The sequence below is a fragment of the Urocitellus parryii genome, chromosome 5, assembly GCF_045843805.1.
Source record: "Urocitellus parryii isolate mUroPar1 chromosome 5, mUroPar1.hap1, whole genome shotgun sequence".
Lineage (NCBI taxonomy): Eukaryota > Metazoa > Chordata > Mammalia > Rodentia > Sciuridae > Urocitellus > Urocitellus parryii.
Window position 1 is genome coordinate 118,319,289 of NC_135535.1, and position 26,419 is coordinate 118,345,707.

At 46.5% G+C, this 26,419-nt stretch overlaps 1 protein-coding gene across 1 annotated transcript; it reads right to left on the reverse strand.

The window, feature by feature from the left end:
- Window positions 1-115: 115 nt before the first annotated feature.
- LOC144254914 (putative ATP-dependent DNA helicase DDX11-like protein 8) lies at window positions 116-23,527 on the reverse strand. Its single transcript, XM_077798825.1, has 27 exons — window positions 23,372-23,527; window positions 22,915-23,062; window positions 18,856-19,104; window positions 18,345-18,431; window positions 17,878-18,035; window positions 14,869-14,914; window positions 13,823-13,930; window positions 13,496-13,583; window positions 12,965-13,173; window positions 12,251-12,403; window positions 11,341-11,387; window positions 10,922-11,001; window positions 10,002-10,046; window positions 9,815-9,882; window positions 7,500-7,538; window positions 7,187-7,298; window positions 6,957-7,088; window positions 6,339-6,451; window positions 3,639-3,711; window positions 3,224-3,327; window positions 2,469-2,618; window positions 2,125-2,193; window positions 1,924-2,024; window positions 1,529-1,613; window positions 1,190-1,268; window positions 860-1,014; window positions 116-779 (listed from the first exon to the last, which is right to left on the reverse strand). Exons 1-27 carry the CDS (start codon window positions 23,500-23,502, stop codon window positions 750-752), a joined length of 2,859 nt encoding a protein of 952 aa, XP_077654951.1. The 5' UTR covers window positions 23,503-23,527; the 3' UTR covers window positions 116-749.
- Between the last annotated feature and the right edge of the window lie 2,892 nt (window positions 23,528-26,419).

Below are 26,419 nucleotides of genomic sequence, written 5' to 3' on the forward strand. Positions count from 1 at the left end.
CTCAAGCCAGCAGTGCAATTTTAATTAAGGAATCATAGTTGTGCAGGGCATAGCTCTGTCCTTGGAGCCTGTCCCCTACCCTGGTGGTCTCCAGGTGATGGGGCAGGACTTTAACGATACTGAAGCCCCTTTCTCCAGGTAGGGGGTGTGGGAGCAGGGGCAGCTATTGTAGAGGGAGGGAGATTTTCCACAGGAAAAAAAAAAGTGACAGTGTCTCTAAAAATAGTCATGCTGAGAGCCTAATGGCCCTTGGCATGATCACTGATGTCAGAGTAGAAGGTGTCTTGGAGTTTGCTCGAGTGGCTGAGAGGGAGGGAGGTGCCGCTGACTTAAAGGAGGAACTGGAGCCAAGCCAGGGAGATAAAACCCTTGCAGAGACTGAGGGACAGGGGAGGGAACAGGGCTGCAGCTGGGAAGTGAGGCTGTGGGGAAAGGGGCTGGAAATGGACATCGTTAGCTGAGAGGGTGAAAGCACAGAGGCAAGATGGGCCTCACCTCTGAGAAGGTGGTGGCTGCCCACATAGCCTCCTACAAAGGCTGGGCAGGAAGCTGACCCTGGGCTGTGCCTAAGCATGGCTGGGATGGACCTACTAATTCTTGAGGATGAACGAACCTGCTTCTGGCTTTTCTATGTAAGCTTGGATCCTGACAGCCCTGGTGGGCTGGTTTGAACACAATTCTACACATGGGTTCCACCTTAGGCCTAAGACTAAGGCCAAATGGGGGGACGGTGACAGGCAGTGGTGCAGTCAGGAGGGGCCTGACTTCTCCCGATGAAACTGTGGAGACAGGAAAAAGCAGTAAGAAACTATATCTCGGGCAGGAGAGGCTCCCAGGGGAAGGAAAAGGCAGGCCTGACCTTCCGCATAGCAGCAAATGCAGGGCCAAAAGTGGCTTTGACCTCTATCCGGTCTCGAATCCAGGCTGGCAGCTTTGCCAGGGTAGAGGGGCGAGCGTACCGCTGGTCCAGAAGCACTATGCTGGCGAAGTCCCTCTGATGCCTGATGGCTCTACCTGGGTAGGCACAAAGATTATGGCTTTGAGTAAAACAACCTCCTGGACAGCCATGTGTCGTTGTCCTCCCTTCCACAGCCCTCAGGCAAGAAAGGGCAGGTAAAATCCCTCCTTCCTGTCATAGCCATCCATCTTTCCTAACTGCCTCGATGGCCAGGAATAGTCCCAGGCTTACCTATGGATTGGTTGACAGCCTTCATACACAGATTCTCCACCAAAGCCTTCCCTGGGAGGGCCTGACCTGGGGCCCTAGGCTAGAAAGGATAGAGACAATCTGGGTCACTTCTCACCTCTTCTTGGAGCAAGGCCAAGAGGCTCTATGAGCCTAAACCAGCAGCTGGCCTAACAGGTGATGTCATGGAGAAATCAAGAGGGTGGGCAGAATCATCCCAAACCTTTGGAGGAAACATCAGCATAGTGGAAAGTTGCACCCTAGGGTCTTGCTACCATAGCCCTAGGGGTGACACAGCTCTTCTCCAACCCTCTCATCCTCTGGAACATTGGAAGTACTCACAAGGGTCTGATCCAAGTAGGCCATCTTCTCTTGTAGCTCTGGAGACCTGATGTTGGGGTAGGGCATGCCCACCATCACCACACACCTGGTGGAGACAAGTCAAGGCCTCCCTCACATCTCGTCAACTGCTATCTTTCGTAGCTTGCATTACCCCACCCAACACCTACTATCTGGAAAGCTCTAGCCCAGGCCAATGAATGGATCCTAATAAAAGTTATGGTCTGCCTCATATTCCCCTTGCTCCAAGGGGGCCAAATCAGGGATGCTATAATTCTAACATGCCCTTGCCCCACAGTGGACACTGAATAGTCAGTTTGGGTGCAGACCCAGATGGCATCAGACCCCAGGCAGGGGCCATTATCTCAATTCCAGCAGAGAAGAGGATCACTACTTACCGGCCCAGGTCATCAGAGAAGTTGATCCCTTCACTCATCTTTCCTCCGACCACAGAGAGAAGCAGGGCACCCGTCACTGTGCCTCCCACCTGGCCACAGCTCTACAGGAGAAACCCAGCCCAGAGCTGCTGAGCCAAAGCTGGATGCCTCCCAACTACACCCAGCTGCCAGGCCTACTTGGTCTCTGGACCCACTTCTCACCGTGATGCACTTAGAATATGCCATCAGCACCTGCTCCACTTGGCTTGCTCTCTTGGGTTCCTGGAATATCTGAAGAAGGGAAAGAATGTCTCCCAGAAAAAGGCTTTGGAATGCTGGGTCTCAGGTCTGCTTGAGACCCTGGGTTTTGTGACCTAGAAACAGGAGGACCTCACTGAGTCCAGCTTTGGGGAACCCTCTGGGCCTGTAGTCAGGGGCCAGAAGAGGTGGGGTTGAGAACTAGGAGAAGCTGAACCATCCCAATTTGACAGCAAGAGAATTCCAGGAGGAGCTCTGGGCAGTCCTGTCCTCAAAAGGGGGAGGGGTCCAGCTGAAGGGCCACTCACCTTTTTCCTGACAGCCAGGCGGGCCAGCAGACCACTCTTGTCCCAGTGAGCATGGACCTGGCGCTGGTACTCATAGGAGGGGAAAAAACAGACTACCCCTCCAGGGACCACATTGCACAGGTTACAGAGAATGCGGCCTGTCTCGTCCATCTATGGAAGACAGATAACAAGCCTCTTGGCAGTAATACCCACATAAGAGTTGCTTGCATTACCCCAAAACCAAGGATAGAGAACCATTGTGTGACTAGGCCACAGAGGATGATGGCCAACTGGCTTCCCGAGTGGAATGTGCCAGCCACCTTCCTACCAAACGTGCCCAACTCCTTCTGGTGATTGCCCACCTTTATGGCACATGTCTCAATGTCAGCATCCCAGTGATAAAATATAATGTTGGTTCACCAACGCCCAATGTCCCAAAGGACACCATCCATGATAAGCCGGGCACTGAACACTCCAGGCATGCCACTGGAGATGTGCCTAAAACCTGCAACCCTGGTCCGGGCAGGGGCCCATAGAACCAAGGGACCATAGAACCAAAGGAAATGAGCAGTGTTCTCATTCCACACTAAAGGGATACATGAAGGTTATAAGAGAGTTTACTTACCAGCCTAAGGGGTAGGGGAATGGCTCAGGCCTTCCTTGATAAACATCTATAGATCCTACTCATCCTGTGCCAGGACTAGTCAGGACCACCCACCCAAGAGCTCTCTCCCCTGCCCTAGGAGGGCTGTAGGAAGGCTGCTGCTGGCACTCACCATCTGAGGCAGCTCTCTCTTCTGGTATGTGAATTCCAACTGCTGGTTGGAGGGCCCGCTGCAGATGACAAGGGGCAGGATGTTGTCTGGAGGGATCACATGGCCTGGTGGGACCCAGGAAGGGGATGAGAACCTGGCAGACTATTCTGCCAGGCAAAGTCCAGGGAGGGTGTTTTCCTAACCTGTCTCCCAGATGAGGAAGATTTATAACATACCTACCCACCCACCCCACTGCCACAATAACAGTGGGCAATGCTGATGGTGGGGCAGAGTGTAAAGGCAAGGGGAAGTGTGCTGGAGAAGACAAGGCCCCTATCCTGTGGTCTCCTCAGCCCTGGGTCTCGCATGCAGCAAAACCAAGACTACTGGGGCCAGAGTATGCCTGGTTTGTCCCACCCTGGACATGGATCCTCACCACAGGAAAACTCCACCACTCGCTCAGCTTCCACCCCAGCACATGCCAGCAGCTGATCTCGAAAGTCAGACACCTGTAGGTCACAATGTCAAGACTTTGTGACCTCCAAGGGCTGAGGAAAAGGAACCTCAGGCCGTGACTTGGGGGTCCATGGGTGAGGGTAGAGCCCTGGCACAGAGAGCAGAGAAGTCTGGGCCAGGAGGCAGCCAGTATGGTAGAAATAGGACCTGAAAGAAAAGGTGGGTGATACATTAGCAAAAAAAACAACCGTTAATGACATCCAGTGTTGGCAGCCTCATTAGACAACCTGTGGGAATAGCAAAGGAAATCTGGCCAATTTGGCACAGAGATTCTCAACCTAGCTGTGCACTAAAACAAAACAAAACAAAAAAACACCAGAGGGGATTTCAAAAAAAAAATCCAAGTGCCAGGTCCTAGCTCAAACCACTGAATAAGAACCTCCAGGGTTTTCACCTATCAAACTGGCAAGAATCCAAGAGTTTAATCACTCTGTGGAGAAATAGGCATTCTTAGATATTGTTGGTAGGATACAGAATAGTTGCCATCCTTGGGCAGAGGAATCTGACAGTATTTAGCAAGTTAGATGTAGTTTTTAATCGGCATCCTATATCTAAGATCTACTCTGATGATACAGCCTATAAATACCAATTAACGTGCACATAAGGATCTTTCTTTGGAAGTTATTTGCCCATAAGAGACTGGTTGAACTAGCCCTGCTACATCCAGTGAAGAATGACCATCTTTAGTGCTAACAGATGGAATTGCCAGGACACACACACACACACACACACACACACACACACACACATATATATATATATATGCTTATTTTTGCAAACAAAGCAAAAACACTCCAAATTACGACAATGAAGAGATAAAGCATTAGCTACTGAAAATGATTACCTTATGGGGGTGAAGAACGAGCTGGTAAGGGATGGGAGTGGGGGATGGGGTTGTAGCTCAGGGTAGAGTGGATGCCTAGCATGCGTGAGGCATGGGGTTTGTTTCTCGGCACTGCATATAAATAAATAATATAAATAAATAAAATAAAGGTCCGTTGACAACTAAAAAAATATTTTTTAAAGGGATGGGAGTGAGATATGGACATTATATACTTTAAAAACAGAATTAAGTCAAAAATGAAAAAGCAAACTCTGAAGTTGGAAACAAAAACAAAAGCCTAGTGACCTGTCAGACTGTGAGCAAGCACACAAAGAAAAGCCTGATTTCAAATGACTTTATATTCTTACAGAGCAAAGAAATCTTAAAAAATGAAACTTGGATCAGTTAGAAATAGTGTTGTCTTATAATTTTGAAACTTTTAAGTATATTGTGGGATCGAACAAATAAGTAGTTATATTAATAAGAAACCAAATGTTCATTCAGCAACAAATGTCATAAACATTTTTTCCTTGTAATTATATATTTACTCTACCATGCGCTAGGGGTCATATACATTGATTCTTTGATTTTGATTAGAAACATCAATACAGACTCGTGCTTCTGAAAGCACATTTCCTAGGTCGGTCTGCTGAAATACCCAGGAACAATGATAACTCAGAAGCATCAGGGTCACCCTAGTACCCAGATTTTTACATACTGCCCCCCACTGAAAGAAACCAGAAACCCTGGAGAAATGGAATGACCCCACTGTGGAGCCAGGCAAATGTAAGTTCAGTCTGGGACATCTGGTTGTCCAGAAGTAAAGAAGGCATTCCAAGACTATGGGGTGGCAGGAGGGGCTCCTCCCATCAGCCAAATTTGAGATGATCTGAGTCAAACACAATAATGACTACAAACTTTAATATATGGGATGAATAAAAATCTATGAATCTAGTCAAACAGAATGAAAAGAAAGCCACAGGGGTGATTCCCGCAGGGATCTGAGGCGGGGAATCACTGCCTGAGGCTCTGAGCAGTCAGCCAGCCAGTGAGTTCTCTTCAGAGTGTGAGGCTAAGGAAATAATCCCGGTGCAGAGATCCAGTTATATTTACCACAGTACTGTTTAAAACAGAGAAAAACTGGGAAGAGCCCAAATGTCTAACAAAACATGAGTGGTTACATGAAACAGAACACATTCATATAACTGGAATCCAGTGCAGCTAGAGTATGATGAAATAAATCTATACTTGCTGTCAGGGAAAAATGTTTATGAAATTTTGTTGCTGAGTGAAAAAGCAATTACTAGCAGCATCTAGAATGCCATTCTTTGTTTTTAAAATATGTATGCACACATATAAAATTATATGTAAAAAAGACTATTACAAAGATATATGCCAACATAAATCTTCTGTTGGTGAAATTATGTTCTATTTTTTCCCATTTTTACTTCTCTCTGCTTTCTATAAGAATTAAAATGTAATACTTTTACAAGAGCAGGTTGATACCTCTGGTGATGGGTGCAGAAAGGGAATGGCAAGGAGGCACCGCAGAGTTCCGATTACTGCAGAAGGCTTCAGAAACCAGAGGAAGCAGTGATGCCCCCACCTACACCCAGAGCCCAGACAGGAAAAGTACAGCAGTGCCACCTAGCGGACACTGCTGGGCCTGCATGAGCTGACCCCTTCCTGGTGTGGAGGTCCAGGGGACTGACAGGGAAGAGGCTTGGTGTGCAAGGTTGCCCCTGCCTGCCCCATCCCAATACCTGGGACACCAGAGGCTGGGATTGGTGTCCTTACCGGCTGCATGGTGCCACCTGCAATGACTACTGCCCGGCATTCTTTCACCACCTGGGCAAAGTGCACAGCTGGATTCAGGAGCAAGAATTTGAGGCTGCTCTGACTGAGGCTGCCTGAAAAGAGATACACACACATGGGGAGAAGGTTGGGAACAGCCTGAGCACAGGCTCGAGTTGAGTCCATGAGCTAGCTCTTTCTCTTTAATAAAAACAACCTCATTTCATCTCCAGCACAACCCACCGAAGTAGATAGTACTATTGTCTTCCTTCCTACGTTTCCAATTTCTAAGAGGAAACTAAGTGCAGAGAGAAACTGGTCAGTCACATAGCATGCAGGTGATGGAACCAAGACTCGAATCCAAGCCCACCTAATCTTAACACCGGGCTATAGGGTTCTCCAGCAATGCTGTCTTCGAGGACCCAGCATCTCTGCATCCTGGCTTCCTAGGAACCCTGCTTGCCCCAGGCCATGGGAGGCCAGCCAACATTCTATGCTAGGCAGGTACAGGATGTGTCAAGTCTCTGGCTTGATTCCCTGGCCCCATCAGGTTTTCTCTTTCTTGGGAAATGAGCCTGACCGAACCATGACCCCAGTTCTTTTAAGTAAACAGCTAATTACCTTGGCGGCTCAGGATGACCCTGCCATCTTGGTTGGCAGTGGTGAGAGCTGCAAGGAAGCCTTCGATGTGCATCAATGGGGAAGTGGGCTGCGGGGCCCTGGTCTCATCTTCCTCCACAGGGGTTGCAGGAGCTGTACAAAGCAGGACAGGGAGAAGGTGCCCTGAAGTTAGGTCCACATCCTTACCCTAAGCCTGCAGCTGGCTCTGCTTTTCCACCCTCCCAACTCACCCTCGGTGACACCAGGCTGCAGGCTCTTTAGGAAATGCTGAAACCCAGTCAGTTTGGGCTGCAACCGGGAAGATGGGAGGACTGCTCCATAGCGTTCTGTGAAGCCAAAGAGCTGGGTAGGGAGGAAAAAGGGTGATGGAAGAATGAGAAGCAGTATGAGTAGAGACCCCACAGCCTACAGCCGCCCAGCTCACAAACAGTTCCCACCATGGAGAGGGAAGACAGAGATGAGTCCATGGGCCAGAGAGGGAAGCAGTGAGGCAGCAGGCAGGGCACCACTGGCTCCCTCTGGACCCACAGTAAAGGGGGTTACCTTCCTGCTGACCATGCTCTTCTTGAAATACCGCTGAACCTGCAAAACCAACATCGATGGCACGCATGTGTCACAAAGAAGCGAGTTATAATCTACATGAGAAACCAGTCATCCCAACCACCAAACAGAGCGGCTCACAAGGTGGGGGCTCTGCCAAATCACAGATACAACCTTCTCACCAACATCTCAATAGCTCTGATCTCAGGGTGATCGATAGAAGTTATATGTCCTCTATTTTCCTTCCAAGTGATATCATGTAAGTTGGGCCTCAAAGAATTTAGACTCAGCTGGGCATGGTTATGCACACCTGTGACTCCAATGAGTTGGGTGGCTGTGGTAAGAGGTTTCAAGTTCAAAGCCAGCCTCAGCAATTTAGTGAGGCCCTAATCAACTTACTGAGACCCCATCTCAAAAATGGGGTCATGGTTCGGTGCTTAAGTGCCCCTGGGTTCAATTCCCAGTACCAAAATATAAATAATAATAATAATTAAAAAATCTATGAGCAAAGGCACAAAGAACTGAAACTTGGGGCTCATTTCAAGCAAGGCTGGAGTACAACTTAGTTGGCGGTTGAACATGTGTAGATTGGTCTTGACGAGGAATGCTAAGTTGATAAGACTGATGTCTGGGAAGATTTGTACAAAGAAGCTGGGCACACCTATAATCCTAGCAACTTGGAAGGCTGAGGCAGGAGGATCCCAAGTTCAAAGCTAACCTCAGCAACTTAGCAAGTTCACTAAGTAACTTAAGTGAGACCCTGTCTCAAAATAAGGGCTGGGGATATAGCTCAGTGCTAAACATTCCTGGGTTCAAGCCCTGGCACCAAAAATAAATAAATAAAAGATTTCTACAAAACAGTGACATCCTAGCCAGGTGTGGTGGTTCACATCTGTAACCCCAGAGGAGGCTGAGGCAGGAGGATCATAAGCTCAAGAATAGCCTGGCAACTTAGGAAGATCCTGTCTCAAAATTTAATTTTTAAAAAAGGCTCAGTGGTAGAACACTGGCATGGTATATACGAGGCCATGGGCTTGATTAAATAAATAAATAAATAAATAAACAAACAAATAAATAAATAAATAGAGTGACATCTTTAGTTAAGATCCACTCAATTGTACCTTGTAAAGTAAATGAAAGGAAGGAGGCGAGAACAGAAGCAAGCAGGGGCCAGGAAGAAAGCAGGAGCAAATAGAGCCTGCACGGAAGTCACAGCGCTGGGAGGGAAAAGCTGGGATAATTCCAGAGTTATTTTAGGCCACGGAGCTTGGCAACTATTTAGCTATAGGACACAAAGGGAAGAAAAGTACCAAGGATGACTCAGATTTCCAGGGTGTTTGATGGGAAAATGGCATTGACAGTGACCAAAAGGGGTTAATTGGGGAAAGCTGGTTTGAAGAAAGGTGGGCAGAAAGGGACAGTCTAAGATAGTACAGCTGGGCTCAAATGTGCACTCGTCCACTCAGCACTGATGCACTGGGGTGAGTCCTGTGCTCCTTATCCTCCTGAGCAACCTCCCTGAGCCTCGGCTTCCTTTGTTTTCAAATGGCAACAGCACATCCACCTGGGAATCACAGACCCAGCACACAGCCCCAGTATGTAGTAAGTACTCTGTCCATGAAGGTGATCATGGTTATCAATTTGTAATCCATAGGCTGTCATCCCAGTGACAGTGCTGTACCCCATTAGGAGAATCCTGGACATTCAGGACTAGAGTAAGAAACATCTGTGGCTGTGACTGAACCCAAGGCTGCAACTGGGAGTCAATGGGTCAAGCGGCACCAGCACCATTCTCACTCAGCTCAGCCCTACCAGATGGAACCAGGATCATGCTCCTTTAATCAGCTCCCTGCTTCTATCCTAAAGTCCAGGGGAAAGACTGTCTGAAGACAGATGGAAAGGGGGGGGGGGGGGACGTGGGAGAGGGGTGGGGAGGACCTGTAAGGTACAAAGAAGAGCCTCTCTTTTCACCAAGCTGGAAACCCCATGACCCTAGACTGTTTGGTTCCTGTCGATATGTTGCTTGAAGGGTTAAGTAATTATTGTATGTATGTTTTGGTTTCTCAGACCTTAAACTACTCGACTACAGAAGGAATTTGCTTTTTATTTCTCCCACAGTCTTAATGCAGTGTCTGCCTATAGGCAGTAATAAGAAAGAAACCTGATGTGCTAATAAGTGGTGGCGGGGGCTGGGGTAGTAGCTTAGTGATTGAGCGTTTGCCTCACATGTGTGAGGCACTGGGTTAACCCTCAGCACCACATAAAAATAAATAAATAAAACAAAGATATTAAAAAAAAAAAGTGGTGGGGGCCTTTACCTTGAACAGGTTAATGTTGTCCACCTGGCTCTGAAAGAGGAAGTCATTGATGGTCTTCAGCTCTGTTCCTAAGAGCAGACAAATGAAGGGCGCTGGGAATCTGCCCTGAAGCCCCTAGCTTTGGTCCCAGATTAAAGCTTAGAAGTGGCTCAGATCCCTCTGGGCCCTAGAAGAGCAACTCCCTCACCTGTCTTTGAGAGGTTCTGTGTATTAGGATTTTGCTTAATGTTCCCTAAAAAAAAGAAAATGTAAATAGGTCAGGATAGTGGTCCTCTGACCCCCATTTCCCCGTCTTCTCGCTCTACACTGTACCTACTAAGAAGAACATCCATATTCAAACATATTTTTGTTTGTTTTTGGTTATTTATAGCATGCAAAAAAGCCAGGGAGGGCAGGGGGTTCCATGAAGGAACACAAAGCCTTGCCATTTCATTCAGCCCCAGGTAGACAGGGGCACAGGAACAAGCACAAGCTGCCCTCGGCCATATGGTGCTGTGGCCAAGGCAGAGATGGAATCTAAGAGCAATACAGGATGAGATCCTTCCAGAAAACCCCACTGGGTTTCAGGAACTTTACTTTCTACAAAAACCTTCAAAGGCACTACCATCTGACAAAGGAAAGGATCCCGGCACAGACTAGAATGAGAAGCCTGGGCCTGGAACCAGAAGGCTCACTCACTGGGCTCATCAACCACAGGCAGGTCCTGATTTGAGATTTAGTTACTCATCTATAAATGAGGGCTAAAACACCTGGCCTGCTCTCCTCACAGGGGCAAATGAGAGCATACATATAAAAATGCTCTGAAAACACCCCAGGACAGTAACTATGTCACAAGGTGTCATTAATTTAATAGTATAATGTATTATTATTGCACCCATAGAGTACTGTCTGGCAAAATAAAAGGATTCAGAACCTGGGCAAATGAACGAGGATTCTAAAAAACAGAAAATCAGTCAACTAGAATAAAAAGGAATGAGAATTTCCTAAATTAATGACCCAGACAATCCTAAAGGGCACAGAAGATCTAGGAGCCCTAACTGGCATCCAAGGACAAAGACCGACAAGTTTTGCAGGCCAGGGGTGAGCCTGGGGAAGGTGCTCTCCTACCTCCCAGCATAGCCACAAACTTCTCCAGCAAATACAGAATCTGCTTAATGTACATCAGGTTCTTGGCCTTCAAACGCTTCCTGAGGAGAAATCAACAGACGTCACGTGGCTGTACTCAGACAGCAGCTTCCCTCCATCTGCCCCCAGCCACAGCCTGTCTTTCTGCTACCTCTCAAGCTGGGCCACAAACTACAAATTCTCCCTAGAAAAAAAGGCTGGCCAAGGCCCAGGGCCCTCGGAGCCAGCTGTTCTGTTCCAAGCAGCCTAGGTCTCATGAAGGACATACCACAATGGACTTAGGACCTGAGCAGAAAGCCGATGCCCGGTCTGAGCCCAAGCCAGAGTCTTGGAGGCTGACTTGTGAGGCCACTGAAACTGAGCAGAATTCTCCCGTCTATCTCAGAGGGTAAGTGTCTCACCCATATCTTTCCATATACTGGAGCAACTGGGAATGGGCCTGGCAGAGCTGGGGAGAGAACACAGACAATGGTGTGAAGGCAGACCAGGCTCTGGCCAAGAACGGAGGGGGCTGTCCAGGTGAAACCTTAGACCATGTACAGAAAATGCCCACCAGCACACACAGGAAGGTCAAGGTGATGGGGAGCAAAAGTGGGGCTCATGTAAAGGCATGGTTTGAGGTCCCTGGGCTGAGGTTGTTGAAAGAGAGGAAAAGGAGGTTCTGCTTCATGTCTGCTATGGGCCTTGTCAAAACATGAGGGAGAATCCCTCAAGCCATCTCCCTGCTGGTTTTTACCGGGCTGGGAAAAAACCTTGTAGTCTACTAAGAGTGAGGTTTCAGGTAACCACTGCATCCTGGCCTAAGGTCAACCCAAGCTTTGGTCAGCACAGATGGTAGATGCTCAGTGAGTTTCATGGTCAAAAACCAGTGGTCAAATCCTGGCTCCCATCTGAGCTGTGCGCTTCTAGGCACAACTGCTTAACCCTCTCTGAATCTGCAAAATCCTAAGTAAACTTACCATCCCACTGTAAGGTCAGCATAAAGAGCAGAGAGACCTGGTATAGTACGCAATACATAAGAGAGTAGATTACAGAGATCTTGTGCCTTCCTCAGAGCACCATCACAACTGATGAGTCCTGCTTCCCTCATGCCACCATCCCAGCTAAGACAGAACATTAGTAGCATCCTGGACTAGAGGGGCCCAGGATGACATGGGCAGGTGAAAAGCAATGAAATAAGCTGGGTCCCCACAGTTTTATGGAAAGCCAAGACCAGTACCTTGGCTCAGTGCAGCCTCTGCCCAACCCCATGTTCCAAGGAATTCCAGGTATAGGTATCTATAGAGGTAAGACAGAGAGAGGCCAACCCACCTGGGAACCAGTGACCTCTGTGCTGTAGATGCCTGTGATGGTATCAATCAGGTTGTGTGCCTCATCAATGATGACCACCTGGCCCTGCAGCCGGATGCCAGCAGCCTCCCGGGTGGCAGCATGCAGCAGCATTGGATAGGGCAGCACCACCAGCTGGAGGGGGAGAGATACAGGGCTCAACCTGCAATGAACTTGCCCAGCCCACCTAAGTCCTGACGTGACCTGTTCTATTTCCAGTCTGGACCATGAGTAGAGATATTCAAGTGAGAAAGTTACAGCAGAGTAGCATTTATAGCAACAGACCTTTTCTCAGGAGCTTGATGTACGATGTCAAGTATATGAAACAGTAAAATTGGAGATGATCTGACTGAAGAGAATCGAGGGAAGGGACTGAACTCCTGCTACTGAGCTTCATCTTAGCCCCCAAGGCTCCTCTCACTGTAGTTTCTCAGAAATGTACTCTTTCCTGGCTTCTATCTGGTATCCCCCAAAAATGCCAATTGGCCCTGAAGCCCGAAGCCACTAAGGCTCCAAGGGCCTCCCCTGACCCTACATTCTGGAAAAAAATGGTTAGGTGGCATCAGTATGCTGTATGACCTGAGCCTAGCCATAGTGGGGGCATCCTCTCAAACTAAGGAGGAACAAGGAACTGCTTCATGGCCTGCAGCTCCAGTTACAGCCAAGAACTACCTCTTCCCCCTCCGGAGTACTTACCTGGGCTGCAGGGATAGCAAACCGGCTCCCATAATAAGGGCAGGCCCAAGCCTCCTTCCCAAGGGTCACCAGCTGCTCCATGTCCTTCACCTCCACCAGGATCTCATCCCGGAGAAGCTGCATCTGCTCATGGTTATAGAAGGGGCAGGCAGCCTTGGTCTCCTGCCGCCTCTTCTTTGGCTTGTCTTCCTCAGCTCTGTTTTTCTTCTCTGCAGGTGGTACAGGTGCAGGGGAACAATGACAGGAAGAACAACTCTCTCTGGAGCCAAGAGTATGTTTGGTGATGTTGAGACCCACTCCCACCAGGTGGGGTCTATAGGACCCTTCCAAATGGTCTCTTTAGAACACTCTGAAATTGTACTTTGTGTTCTCTGTAAAGAGCCTGTAAAATTATTTCCAAGGACTAGAACTTGACACTGACCTAGGAAATAAGTACACCTTCCCAAGAAGGGGCCCTCAGGAGGGAACCAGGGCCTGCTCTGCCTTGTTACCACGTCCCTGGTCAAACCCCATCACAGTCCTAGTGCCTACCGTGTTTGCTTCTCTGTATCTCCATGCAGCGGTCATTGATAAGCTGCACAGAACCCAGGTTTTTCACATCTTCATTCACACAAAGGTTCTACAAGACAGGAGCAAAAAAGAGGCAAAGAAATGGTGCTGGCTAAATGACATGCAAGCAACCAGTAGACCTGCCCTGTTGGCCTCTCCTCCTCCCAACAAGGGGTGGTAGGGCCAGGGACAGGGCTGTGCTTCTACTGCTCAGCCAGCCTCAGCCCCATCGACTTTCTATGCCTGGAAGATAAAGGCACAGAGAGGAAGCTGAATGGCACCTGGGCTGGGACATCTGCCTCTGCTAACCTGCCGGGAGCCAAGGGAGACGAGCCGGGTTTCCTTGCCAAAGGGGCTCTTCTGTACTTCGTGCACAAACTGGGCCAGCTGGGAATGTGTCCGACTGCAGTAATAAATCTGGTCAAGGGAAAAAAAGGGGACTTCAAAGAGGGGACTCTAACATCCCCAAATATTCTCTGCACATAGAGGGATGCCATGGCTTTAAAGCCTGTGGAGACAGGAAGAGTGGCTGTAAAGCACACACCTGAGGCAAGATAATGTCATCTCACATCAGATCTCATGTGATGAGGGGACTAGGAACTGCACAGGCCACCTAAAGTTCTAGTTCAAGGGAATGCCCAGAGGCCACTCCTCCCATAAGTCATGCCCATCTTCTAACCCAACCACTCTGAAGGGCTTGTGATCGTAGGAAAGATGATTTCCCCAGAGCTGATTTTTAACATGGCAAAGATTCCTCAATCATCTGGGGAGAGCATGTCAGGGGAAGATTGTCCCCCTGAAGAAAAAGAAAGAGGTAGAGGTGGAGCTGAATACCTTCTTTCTACTCTGGGATTTAGCAGAGAGAGAAGAGGAAAAGAGAAAAATGGGGGGGGGGGAGGAGATATCTACTTTGAACAGAACACAGAAGTCTTGAACGAAATCAAATATTTTTAAAATTTGAGAGGTATCATAGCCATATCTCACTGCACTCCATGCAAACATGAATACAATCGAGAAGAAACACACACAGGAGAGTCCAAAGGCAATGTGCTCTTCCCTGTCCCACCCCTCACCTTGTACCACTGCCCACTGGAGACAAACCACTGGAGCCCTTGGCCCCGAACAGCTGCCTTCAATGATCTGGGGCAACATGCCCAGGCCCTGGGAGCAGGCCCTTCTGGTAAGTTAACAAAAGGCCAATCTTTGGGCCTGGGAAACCATGAAGCCTGTGAGTTTAAGTTCTTCATTGAAAGAAGGCTAAGAAGCTGCTGCAGTGACTTTCTTGTTCTCGCCAGAGGCAGAGAGCCCTTGACTCAGGCCCACACACAGACATACACAAGGACTCAGCATCTTACCTTAGTTATATGCTCTTCCTCCAGGTCATCCTCATCCTCATCTACTCTGTGAGAGCAACAGAACACAGAATAGCTTCCCTCAGCAAACTCAGGTCAACTACAAAACATCACTGGTAAGTAGAGTGGAGCCCCTTTCCTGAGAAGCCCACAAAGCTTCAGTGTGAGCGCTGAGCCTGAAGGACAACACAGAGCAGCAGCCCAGCAACAAGCCTCTACCAAAGCAGCAGGTACTCCTTGGCTCAGGACACTCAGGCAGGCTCCAGGCCCAGCTTCCACTGCCACTATGGAACCCAGGGAAATGTGGAGAGAAAAAGGGAAGGGCATCACGTCCCCAAACCTATGTTGCAAGCTAAAATGCTGGAGACTGGGTGTTTGACTCAGAGTCATAGTGGGCTCCTCTCCTCCCACTGTCCACCCTGTAGAAAACTACACTCCCCTCAGTTTTCCAAGAGAATTTTGATTTCTTCAGGGACTTTGGACAAATTGTTCTCTTGGCCTAGAAGGCTCTCTCCCCGACTGTACTAACTCCTGCTCCATGTTAAGATCTCAGCATCAACATGGCCTTTCTTGCCTTGACAACCTGAAGTAGGTCTGCTGCCCTGACATACCCCATGGCAATCTACACCTGTTCACTGTGACATCTCATTCAAAGCCACATATTCCTGGTCTGTCTCCTGTCATGTGTACAGGGCAGCAAGAAGGTCTGTGTCTGCTGAGTCTCCGGGCCCTACTCAGAGCCTGGCAGCAGTAAGAATTTCACAGACATTTCCTGGTGAAGTCACAACCAACCAACTCAATAAGTGAAAGATGCTGTCACTTGTAACCAAACCTCTACTCTTCTCAGTGCTTCAGACTTCCCTTCCCAAAAGTGAATGAGAAGCCCACTGGCACTGAAATTAGGAGATAAATTTAGCCAACATTATCAGTTGAGGCTGCTTAAAAACAGAAAATGCTCTTATAGACTCATGCCATCTACTGGAGCATCATATGGAATAGAAATGCTTTGTTCACCATGAATGAGTTTTTTTCTTTTTTAAGCAGAAATGCAATTGCCTGGTACCATTAGAAAAGTTATTTACAAGGTTGGCTTCTTGATCAATAAACAACAATTGTCAGTTTTGTCTCAAAGGCTTGGATTTAAATTACTCATCACAAGTCAGACAAGGTCAGCAGGATCTAGGTGAGGGGAAGGACATGTAAAGAACTGCACAACAGAAGTTTTATATGAGGAATCTGTAATGTCCTAAGAGGCTCACGTCTCTCTGAAAACACCAGGGTATCAGAAATTGGGGAAGCTAAGCTGCATGATTACAGCTCTTGCCCAGACCCTAAGAAGCATTTTATTCCTCTAATATTCACAAACACCTCTCAGTTCTTTACCTTGTTTCCAACGAACTTTAGGGAAGAAGTAGAAGCTACAAAGCCACCTTTGGGAAGGGTTTATGGGACACTCAGGATTTTCCCCATCACCCTCAGGGAAGGGGCAAAGGTCTATTTTCTCATCCTTGCCCCGAACTCTGCTGGAGTGCAGATCCTAGCATCTCCTCCCCACCACCAGTGAGCCATCATCCTTCTTCCCTCCAGAGTCTTGGGGTGTGTTTTATCACAGGAGGGAAAATCAGGGGAAACTTTTCAGAGGATGACAGTACTTATGAGGAAGAAATCTAAACTAATGCGCCCAATCTTCTCTTCTACAAAGTTTCAAGCAGAAACAGGAAGTATGCTCTCCCAGTCCTACTCAGCAACACCCTAGAGGGCCACATTCATGATCTTGGCTGTCACCAGGAGGACTGCAGGTGAAATGGCCAATACACAGTGGAGCTTAGGTCAGGACCTTTAGGCATTGTTTTGTAGAGGTGGCGGGGCAGGTCACAGGCCTTCTGCCTCTGGACTGAAAACTCATAGGCCCTCTCCTACCAGTAAAATGCACCTTCACACAAACTTGGAAATAATTAAATGAAGGCCACGGATCCTCTCTAGACCACCTATAGACTTTGACGTTTTGGCATTTCTGAATTTCTACAAGGACTGAAACTAACCACTGTCTGATTATTCAGTCCAACTAACCTGCCCAGAGTACAGCTAGCTGCAGCCAAACACTGTGGGCCCTGGGCATGAAGAGTTTAAAAGTCCAGGCTCCTACCCCACAGCACACAGCCCAGTCAGAGAGAGGAAGACAGACCCAATCAAAGCTAGTTCCTGAGCAAAACACAGCATGGGGCTGATAACCAGGACCACTTAGATGACAACTGAGCAGGGCCTGAAAGGAGGTGAAGGCATTTGCCAAGGGAGGAGAGAAGGATGATTTAGAGGGAATAGCATGAGCAAATCCTCAGACAGAACAGAAATGCCCAGCACACTTGGAGTGTGACTTCAAGCTGCAGCATCCGACTAAGGCCATACCTAGAGCACACACTCATAGGGCACCAGTGGAATCAAGCTGGGGTAAGAAAAAAGGATCTCAGGAAGGGCTGTGTGGCCTGGAAATGGCCTAGTTGTTCTCTTTAGGGTTTTCTGGTGCTCCCAGCAGGTGACTAGTGAAGTGGAAACCTAAGCATCTGGACCAACAGATGTCGTAAGGAGGAAAAAAAGCTCAAACTAGGGATTCCTTGGTTTGGGTCATGAACTTCACACAGTGCAGTTTGGAAGCTGAGAGCATGGGATCTAGAGCCTGGCTGTCTGGGTTCACATCCCAGCCCTTCTACTTATTTAGCCTGTGGCCTCCGTCAAGGCACAGCACCTAGTTGGGCTGCAGTTCCAATTACTGTCATCACTGAGCTGCTGTAAGGTAAACTGAGTAAATACATAAGAGGCCACTGACAGGCACAGGAGAAGAGCCAGCTATCACTGGACCTTGAGAAGGCTCCTGGTTTAAGCAAAAGGGGCAGGTGGCTGCCACTCCCTCTGAGCAGATTCTTCACAAGTGTCTCTGGCATGGGGGAAGAGCTGCCTCCCCAGAAGTCCCCAATGACTGTGGGTGGTGGCATGAGGTGGCAGCAGCTGTCTTACCCGCGGGCTGTTCTTTTCTCCTCATCACTCTCATATTCCGCAAGGACAAGCTCCTCCTCCCCAGATTCCAGCTGCTCTAGTTGCTCTGCCTCTGTCCCTGCTGCCAGCATCTCCCTGCTGAGGCGGAGGAGACTCTCAGTCTCTTCTTCTTCTTGTCTCTGTGTAGAATTGGCAGTGGGAAGAGGAAGAAGACTCAGCACTGGGGCCCCCTCCTCCTGAAGGAGTTAGCCTGCATTTGTGGCCATCACCAAGAACAAAGCACCCAGGGAGGCCTATTAACACAAACCTCACTATTTGACTGGAGAAGTCCATTCTCAGGCTCTATGCCTCCACCACTCAAGCTGTCCTACTACTGGGTGAGGAGAATGTGGCCAGTGGGGTACAGGGAGGAGTCTGAGGCCCTGGTCACTCACTTGAGTCTCCAGGCAGTGTGACCTGCCTAGACTCTATGGTGGGACAACACTCACCAGGCGCTTGGTTGCATACTTGAGCTGTGCATTGTGGCGGGTCTGCTGCAGGCGCTCTTCCCGCTTCCTCCTCCTGATCTGCTCCTCCTACAGAGGGAAGCAGTTATAAAGGATATGCCAGCAGGAGGCCAACCATGCCTTTCCTAGGAAGCCCCCGCCACACCTTCAACCTCTGCAGGTCTCAGTGCAGGGAATCTATCCTCCCTCTTGAAACCACACTAGTAACCAAATTCACTGCATAATTGAGTTTGCAGCCTCACCCCTCCAAACCACATTGTTAAGAGCAACAATAGGATCCTTTCCCAGGGAAGTAATGACTGGAGAAGGCCTAGACATCAGCTCAAACAAACAGGAAAGAGGCAGCACCAATGATTCAAGAAAACTGACAAGAGGGCTAAGAGGCAATGCAAAGGAGAAGGACAAGGGATATGTAAATCTCAAACGTGGCCCAAGACAATGGCTGAGGCCCATTTACTTGATTACCACTGTTCCTTACTACACAAGATCTCACCTTTAGTCTCTCCACCAGATCCCTTTCTTCTTTCTTCTGTACAAACTGGGTAACCCAGTCTGGTTCCCCGGCAGGCCTCAGGGTGTCAGGGGGCTCTTGGCAGGAAGATGAGGAAAACGGGGGCTGGTCCCTCCCACCACCTAAGAGGTCAGCTCCAGGTTCCAGGAGACGTGCCTCTTCTTGTTGTTTCTTCTGCTCAAAATCACGGAGCCAGGAGAGGGCCCCACAAATGAGACTTAAGGACTTTCCCTACAGGAAGAAAATGACCTTTAGAACAGAGCAAAATGTAGAGCTTCCCAAATGACTTTCTCCATTTTAGTATGGTGTCAAAGCAGCTCTGGCTTTAAAAATTAAGATGATACTCTAAGACCACCTAGGAGAGGAAAGGAAGATAGGCCACAGAATAGCCAATAAAAACAGGAAGACAGGAGAAATAAGAATTGGGCCCAAGAAGCAGGAGAGAACGCCTTTTTAAGTATACCAGTTCATTGTTCCAAAAGAGAATTTAAAGTGGTTTATCATGTTATATATGAATACAGATCGTTAATTAGACAGTGGTGAGATATAACATAAATAACTGCCCCCCCCAAAAGAATTATAGCCAAAAAATTTATAGCATGAAGTCTCATATACTTGCCAAGGAGAGCCACACTTGACTCTCAGCTTCAATGCAACTGATGTGCAAATATAAAATGACCCGTCACATGAGTACCAGCGTTTTGTTTCGTTTTGAAAGGAAGCCAACTGCTCTAGAAAATCTACTCTTAAGTTATTTATTTATTTTTGGTACCAGGGACGTAACAGAGAAGCTTAACCACTGAGATACATCCCCAGCCCTTTTTTAATTTTGAGACTGTCTTGCTAAATAGCCGAGGCTGGCCTCAAATTTGCAATCATCCTGCTTCAGCCTCCCAAGTTGCTGGGATTACATGCCCACATTTCTGGTTTTGATTTAAAGATCAGAATTTCCCAAGAGTCCTTGTTCTGGGTTGAATGTATCTCCTCAAAACTCCCATGCTGAAGTCCTAACCACAGTGTCTCAGAATGTGGTCTTATTTGGAAACGGGATCATGGACCCTAGATGAAGACAAGGTCAGAGGTGAAGCAATGTAATCAGACATAGGGAGAAGATGGCCTCCTACAAACCAAGGAAAGAAGCCTGGATGGATCCTTCTGTCAGGAAACCTTAGAAGGAACCAACCTGCTGACACCCTGAAGTCAGAATTTGGAGTTCTGTTGTTTAAGTTCCCCAGTCTGTGGCACCTCATTATGGAGCCCTAAGAAAATGACCCAATTCTTTTAGAGAGGAGACTGCAGTGAGCCCCAAAGGCTGCTACTTGTAGGGTCCAGACGGTGGTTTGGTTTCAGGTGAATCTTCTGTCTAGGCAGTTAGCATTCAGAGCCTGCTTAACCCAAAGGGATCTGAACATCCAGGGTGGATTTCTAGACCTGCTCCAGTTAAGTGCACTGCAGTAAAACATGTGCAGCGGGGGAAGCAGCCAGCAGAGAGGGATGCCACCACCAGGCTGCCTGGGTCATATTCCGGCTCCTCTGCTTACCAGCTTTAGGACTCTGGGCTGACCTCTGAAGAATCATTTCCATATATGCAAAAAAATAAATAAATAAAAGGGAATAATAATAGTGATACCTTCCTTATACAAGCATTCAATTGGTTAATATACATAAAGGTTAATATTTAGGGCAGGATCCAAACAATTCCTGGGACACGATAACTGAATTGGAGTTAGCTATTTTTTTTTGCTATTAATAAGTAATAATAAAATTACCACTCTGCCAAGATGCAGACTATCAGCTTTCATCAAATCTTGGAAGGCCCTATGCCAGAATGACACTTCTGATTAGTGGATGGATCACACTGCTTTAGAAAAGCCTCATATACCATTTCCCTCAGCTTTTGAGAGAAACTAAATGGCAGAGTTCCAGGCAGCACTCCTCAGCTGAACCCAGGGCAGCTGTTGCCTGTGATCTGAGGAGCCAGGGGCTTTACCTGTCACTGGGCTCAGGCAGGCAAGATGCACCACCCTTCCTCATAATAATGACCCAGGGACAGATGCCTGGTTACAAAGCCTCTACCCTTCACCTGAAAGTGAGCTGAGGAAATGAGTATTCACTTACATAAGACTAATTGAGGCTCCACAATTTTATATCCTATAAGAAGATACAGAAAAATCCACAAAAATTGTAGATCTAGAGTGCTGGGGTGGAGCTCACTGGTAGAACACTTGCCTGGTGTGCATGAGGCACTGGGTCCCATCCCTAGCTCCATGAAGAGACCAAAAAAAAAAAAAAAAAAAAAATTGTAGATTGAAACCTTTTAAAAGGCTGTATAACCAAATGTTCATCTCAGCAATGAAATAAACTCAATAAAGCATTCACAGAATACTTAGCTTTAAGCAATGTTATTTCATGGAGTACCATCCTAGATTAACAATTTACGTCAAGTAAATTCATTTATTCTAACCACCTGCTGGTTGCAGGAGCCCTGGGCTTAGAGCTGAACATGCAGAGGTGCAGAACCCTCTAGTCAGTGATGCACTGGAAAACGTGGCAGAAAACAAAAACAAAAACAAAACACACACCTCCATTCTGGGTGTGATGCCAGGCATCAGCAGGTACCAGGGCACTGACAACAGGAGAGAGTTCCACTGATGGGTGATTTAGAAGATATTAGAACATAAAGGGCAACTGAGTCATAGGAGTAGGTAGGTTCACAAAGGGCCACAGAACCAAGGCATCAACATGCAAGGGCTGAGCAGAGCAAGAAGATGAAAAGTAGGAAGCGAGCAGAGGATGGAGATGGAAAGCTCTGAGAGGGTTAAACAAGGATGAAGTCCACTCTCCCAAGTTCTTTTCCAAAAAGAAACATACTAAAGCTGCATCAAAGTCATAAAAGAGCACAAAAACAAAGAAAATAGAAGAGGGGAAATAACCAATTTAAGAAAGATACAAAAGAGAGAGAAATGGAGGGCTGGGGTTGTGGCTCAGCGGTAGAGCAAGGTCCTGGGTTCGATCCTCAGCACCACATAAAAATAAATAAATCAAATAAAGATATTTTTTTAAAAAGAGGGAGAAATGGAACTGACTTAGCAGAGTGAGGACTCTAAAGCCCAAGGGCCTGCAAGTCAGCCTCAGAAAGGCCCTGAAGCTGGCAGGGCCACAGTTGGCACTGAAGGCAAAGAGATGACCTGACATGCTGGAGAGACAAGATGAGAGTGGGGAAGGGAAAGAGGACGAGATGGAGAGCAGGGGACTGAGGGAAGGACCACACCTGAAGCTAATAGGAGCTCTTCTGAAGAAACTGAATGACTCCAGGGAAAATTCCGGATTTACCCAAACCTTGAGGCCCCAATAAAGCAGCACAATCTACAAGATCACAGGATGGCTACCTGTACAGACTCTTCGACCACCCTGTTGGTACCTGTCCTTAAACAGCAACAGAAGGACAACAAGATTCACCCCATGAGGATAGCCTCCACACAAGGAACCCAAACTGAGAGGAAAAACAGCAAACAAACAAAATGAAACAAGGTGAAGGGAAAAAAAAAAACCTTAAAATACTATTAAAATTGATATTCTCAGAAAGATACTGTTTTCATAAGTACAAATAGGATACTGTTTGTAAAAATCAAGAGACGTGAATAGAAAAACTGGGCAATAAAAATTCAAAGAAACTTGGTCAAATCCCTCGAGCACTCAGTAACCTAGATCCTGAAGACCAGACTTATTTCTTTAATCTGTGAAAAATCCAAAGTCATTTTCATGTTCCTCAATTGAAGCAGCTAGGTGCCAGAAAAATCTGGAATATTTCTGCGTTATGGATGAAGTTCTGCCATTTAAATTGTAGGTTGCCTAGTGTTTTTCAGACCCTGGAGTTGTATTCAATAATTTAATAGAAAAGTGACTATTACTCAGAAAGATAAACTGAGCAACTACTTTGCCTAACTTCAAACCATGAAAATCTCTGCAGAGGTAGGCAGTAAAGCAAGTCAGGCTCCCTCCAAGTTGTGTTAATTATGGTTCTTCACCACTCATACTCACTGTGCCTGTTGGACTCTCAAATATCCCAATCTTGCCAGCTTCCAAAACCTGGTACAGCTCTGCCATGAAGTCTTTCTGGATGGGATATGGTGGGAAGGGAAAAGGGAAATGGATGCCAACAACTTCCTGAGTTTTATTAGTCATGGTCCTGAGGACAAAAAAAGAAAAAGAAATGTGATTATTCTCCCATGAGAGAAGAAATGGTTTGAAAGCTACAGAGATGCCATACTAAAAAGCCATAATACTTGTCACTGAATTTTCTCCTTGGTTTGTACTATTTTTTTTTCCTTTTTGCAAGCAAAGACTGTGTTCTTTTTACCATGTGTGTATCCTCAAGATGCCATACCAAAATCATGCAAAACATCTAGCAACATTCATCAGAAATGGCTATAGCAGAATGCAGCCTAGGAAAGTCCCTAAGCCAAATCCCCCTGCAACTTCACTGCTGCTTAGATACCTTTCTGATGCCTCTGTGGAAGGCTGACAGCTTTCCTCTTGAAAACAGGCATCAGTGGGACCAAGGCTGTTGCTTGTGGTTCCATTTTGGCAGCATCCTTCTCCCACACCTCTGCCACGCAGTACTGGCATGCCAAAGCTGCTCTCCCTCTGTTGTGAAGGCCTATAAAACCATGGCACAAAGCAAAGAATTATCAGTTCAGCTTGTTTAGAAGGCACAGTGAACATACACAGCCCTATTTTACAGATAGCTTGCATGTGCTTATTTCATCCTAGCCTCCATTTCTAGTACAAACCAGATCTGCTCCCTACTACTGTTTCTGGCCTCAAGAAATAAATGTTTGCTGTTTGGTTCCAGACCAGAAGAGCTCTCTTAATTGCCACCGAGCTCTAGTTGGACCATCTTCCCAACACTAAGACCACAACATTTGTCTTTCCTTGACAAGCCAAGGTTTTCAAGAAACTTCTCTGCTCCATATTTATTTCATCTTTGTTCTCCTCAAACTAATTTTCCTCTGAGACAGCTTTTAAATATCCTTTTTTCCTTTGATTGCCATTTGGAGAAATGACTCTTCCACCCCGTTTTCATACCTCTCTTTATAGATGTCACTTCTCTAAGATATCTGGAAGGACTTTCTCTTCTATTAATAAGTATAAAACACATCTTTACTACACTGGCCTCAGTAAGAACAGTGATAGTGTCAATCTATCTATGAGAGGAAAGGTAGTTGCCAAGATGTTCTTCATTACAGTTTAGGGCAGTTAAAATGACTACCCTCATGTAGAGATTACTACAAAAGGGGTGAGTCAAAAACAAAACAACCAAAGCAAAAATCAGGAAAGTTCAGAAACAAAGGGAGATATGCAATTGAAAATTCATTAAAACATAAAGGAAAGGAGTAGAAATGTAGCTAACAAATTTTGAGCCATGTGTTAAATACTCCACAAGCCCTTTAACTTTTATTATCTCATTTAATCTGTACAAGACTATAAGCGTACACTTATTAGACACTAATGCTTACAGAAATTAAATAACTGTTGGTGTGGGTGTAGCTCAGAGGTTGAGTTCTTGCCTAGCTTGCAAAAGGCTCTGGGTTTAATCTGTAGCACCACCAAAAAAGAAAAAGAAAAAAGTAAATAACTTATAAATAAACAGTTAATAGGAAAACCAGAGATCTGAATGCAGGTCTATATGGCTCTGTTTCAACAATGGCTACAACAAATAACTAGCATAAGCAAAAGGGAGATTCACTGAAAAACACATATTGAGAGATTAAGAATTGAGACTATCTGGGAAAACCAGGAGCAGAAGCCATTTGTTGGCAGATAGGACTTCTTGCAGATGAACTAGTATTTTAAGACAGCTCTAGGAACCTCACCAACAGGTAAACACCATGGACTACCTACCGCTACCCCACTCAGATGTCAGATGGAGCCACAGTCTGTCTTCCTCAGCTTACTTGCAGTTTCTGCTTCCCCAAAACTTTAGCCAATGCAAGGTCTCTTCAGCTCCCCTCTACCTTTAGTTTCAACTCTCATCTTTTATGTTTCTTAGTTCTAAATCCCAAGAGAAAACCTGACCCAATCAGCTTGGGCTTTCTAATTACCATTTCCTCTGCCTGAGAATGGTGAGTCAATGTTTAGAACTCAGCTCACTTTCTCTCCCTGTTTGACCATACTATACCCGCCACCACCCACCCCTCAAACATATGCTGTTGTTTTTTTTTTTGTTGTTGTTGTTGTTTTGGTACCAGGGATTGAACCCAGGAGCACTGAACCACTGAGCCACATCCCCAGCCCTTTTTTATATTTTATTTTGAGACAGGATTTTGCTAAGTTACTTGGGGCCTTGCCAAGTTGCTGAGGCTGGCTTTGAACCTGCTCCTGCCTCAGCCTCCCATGTCTCTGGGATTATAGGTGTTCACTACCATGCCCAGCTGCTGCCTTATTTTAAGTAGCTCTTTTATCACATTACCTTGTATTTAATTTCTTCAGCTTTTAGCATTATCTGAACTTATTTTATTTACTGTTCTTCCCCACTGGAATATAAGTTACTCAAGAGGAACCTTGTCTATTTTGTTCTTCCCTTCCCACAGGACTCAAAATGAGGGGCTTCAGCTTGCAGGAATTCAATAAAATTGTGATGAATAAACAAACAGCCAGTTAGACATGGGGACTGGTTTATGTTCATCAGAACTATAAATAGAGAAGTCCCATAACTTGAATATCTAGTCCAAGGGCTACTGCTTTAAGGGCTTAAAACGATTTTCATATAACCTCATGACAACCTACTATATTAAGTACTTTTCTTGGCTCTATTTTATAGACAAGAAACTGGCACTCAGAATTAAGTGACCTGCTCAAGTTCAACTCAGCACATGGTTAACTCGGCAGCCAACCCTTTCTGCCACACCTCAAGTCCTTGAGCTTTGTATTTCCTAACTTCTCCTCCCACCCAGATAAGCAGGATGAAAAAGAAAGACTAGGTTACCAAACTTTAGAATGACAACATGAAACAATACAGAACAAAAGTGATCATTATTTCACTTCCTTGTGGGTGGTAATTATGGATCTCATTATTCCAGACGCAGCACAGGTTAATCACAGTTAAAGAACAGTTTAGATAAATCTGAGAATAATGGATTCACTAAGCACTACTGAGGACATCCGTTATCACTTTTTCAGACCTTTCAGGTGGGCTGTGTGGGGTACAACCATGAACTGCCACCCAAGTTCTCCCAGTGCTAAGACATACAATAAGCAGGCACATCTAATGCTTATTAAGTGAGGTTAAGATTCGTGAAAGCACTTCAAGTACACATTATTTCTGACTGTGTTCACTTCTTCCAGTCTTCAATTATCACTCATTATTTACTGAGTATAAACTATTGCTACAGACTAAACTGTCTCCACCACCACCAAATTCATGTATTGAAGGCCTAACCCTCAATGGGATTGCATTTGGAGACAAGATTTTTAGGAGGTAATTAAGGTTAAATAAAATCCAAAGGATAGGGTCCCAATCTGGTAGGACAAGAGGCCTCAGAAA

Bases quoted from the DNA above. Each gene is read 5' to 3' on its own strand.
- LOC144254914 (XM_077798825.1), bottom strand. From the start codon at position 23,502: ATGCCAGTACTGCGTGGCAGAGGTGTGGGAGAAGGATGCTGCCAAAAT. The intron at 11,002-11,340 runs GTGAGACACTTA...ATTTCTCCTCAG, and splicing joins CAGTATATGGAAAGATATGG to GAAGCGTTTGAAGGCCAAGA. The intron at 7,539-9,814 runs GTAAAGGCCCCC...TTGGTTTTGCAG, and splicing joins ACAACATTAACCTGTTCAAG to GTTCAGCGGTATTTCAAGAA.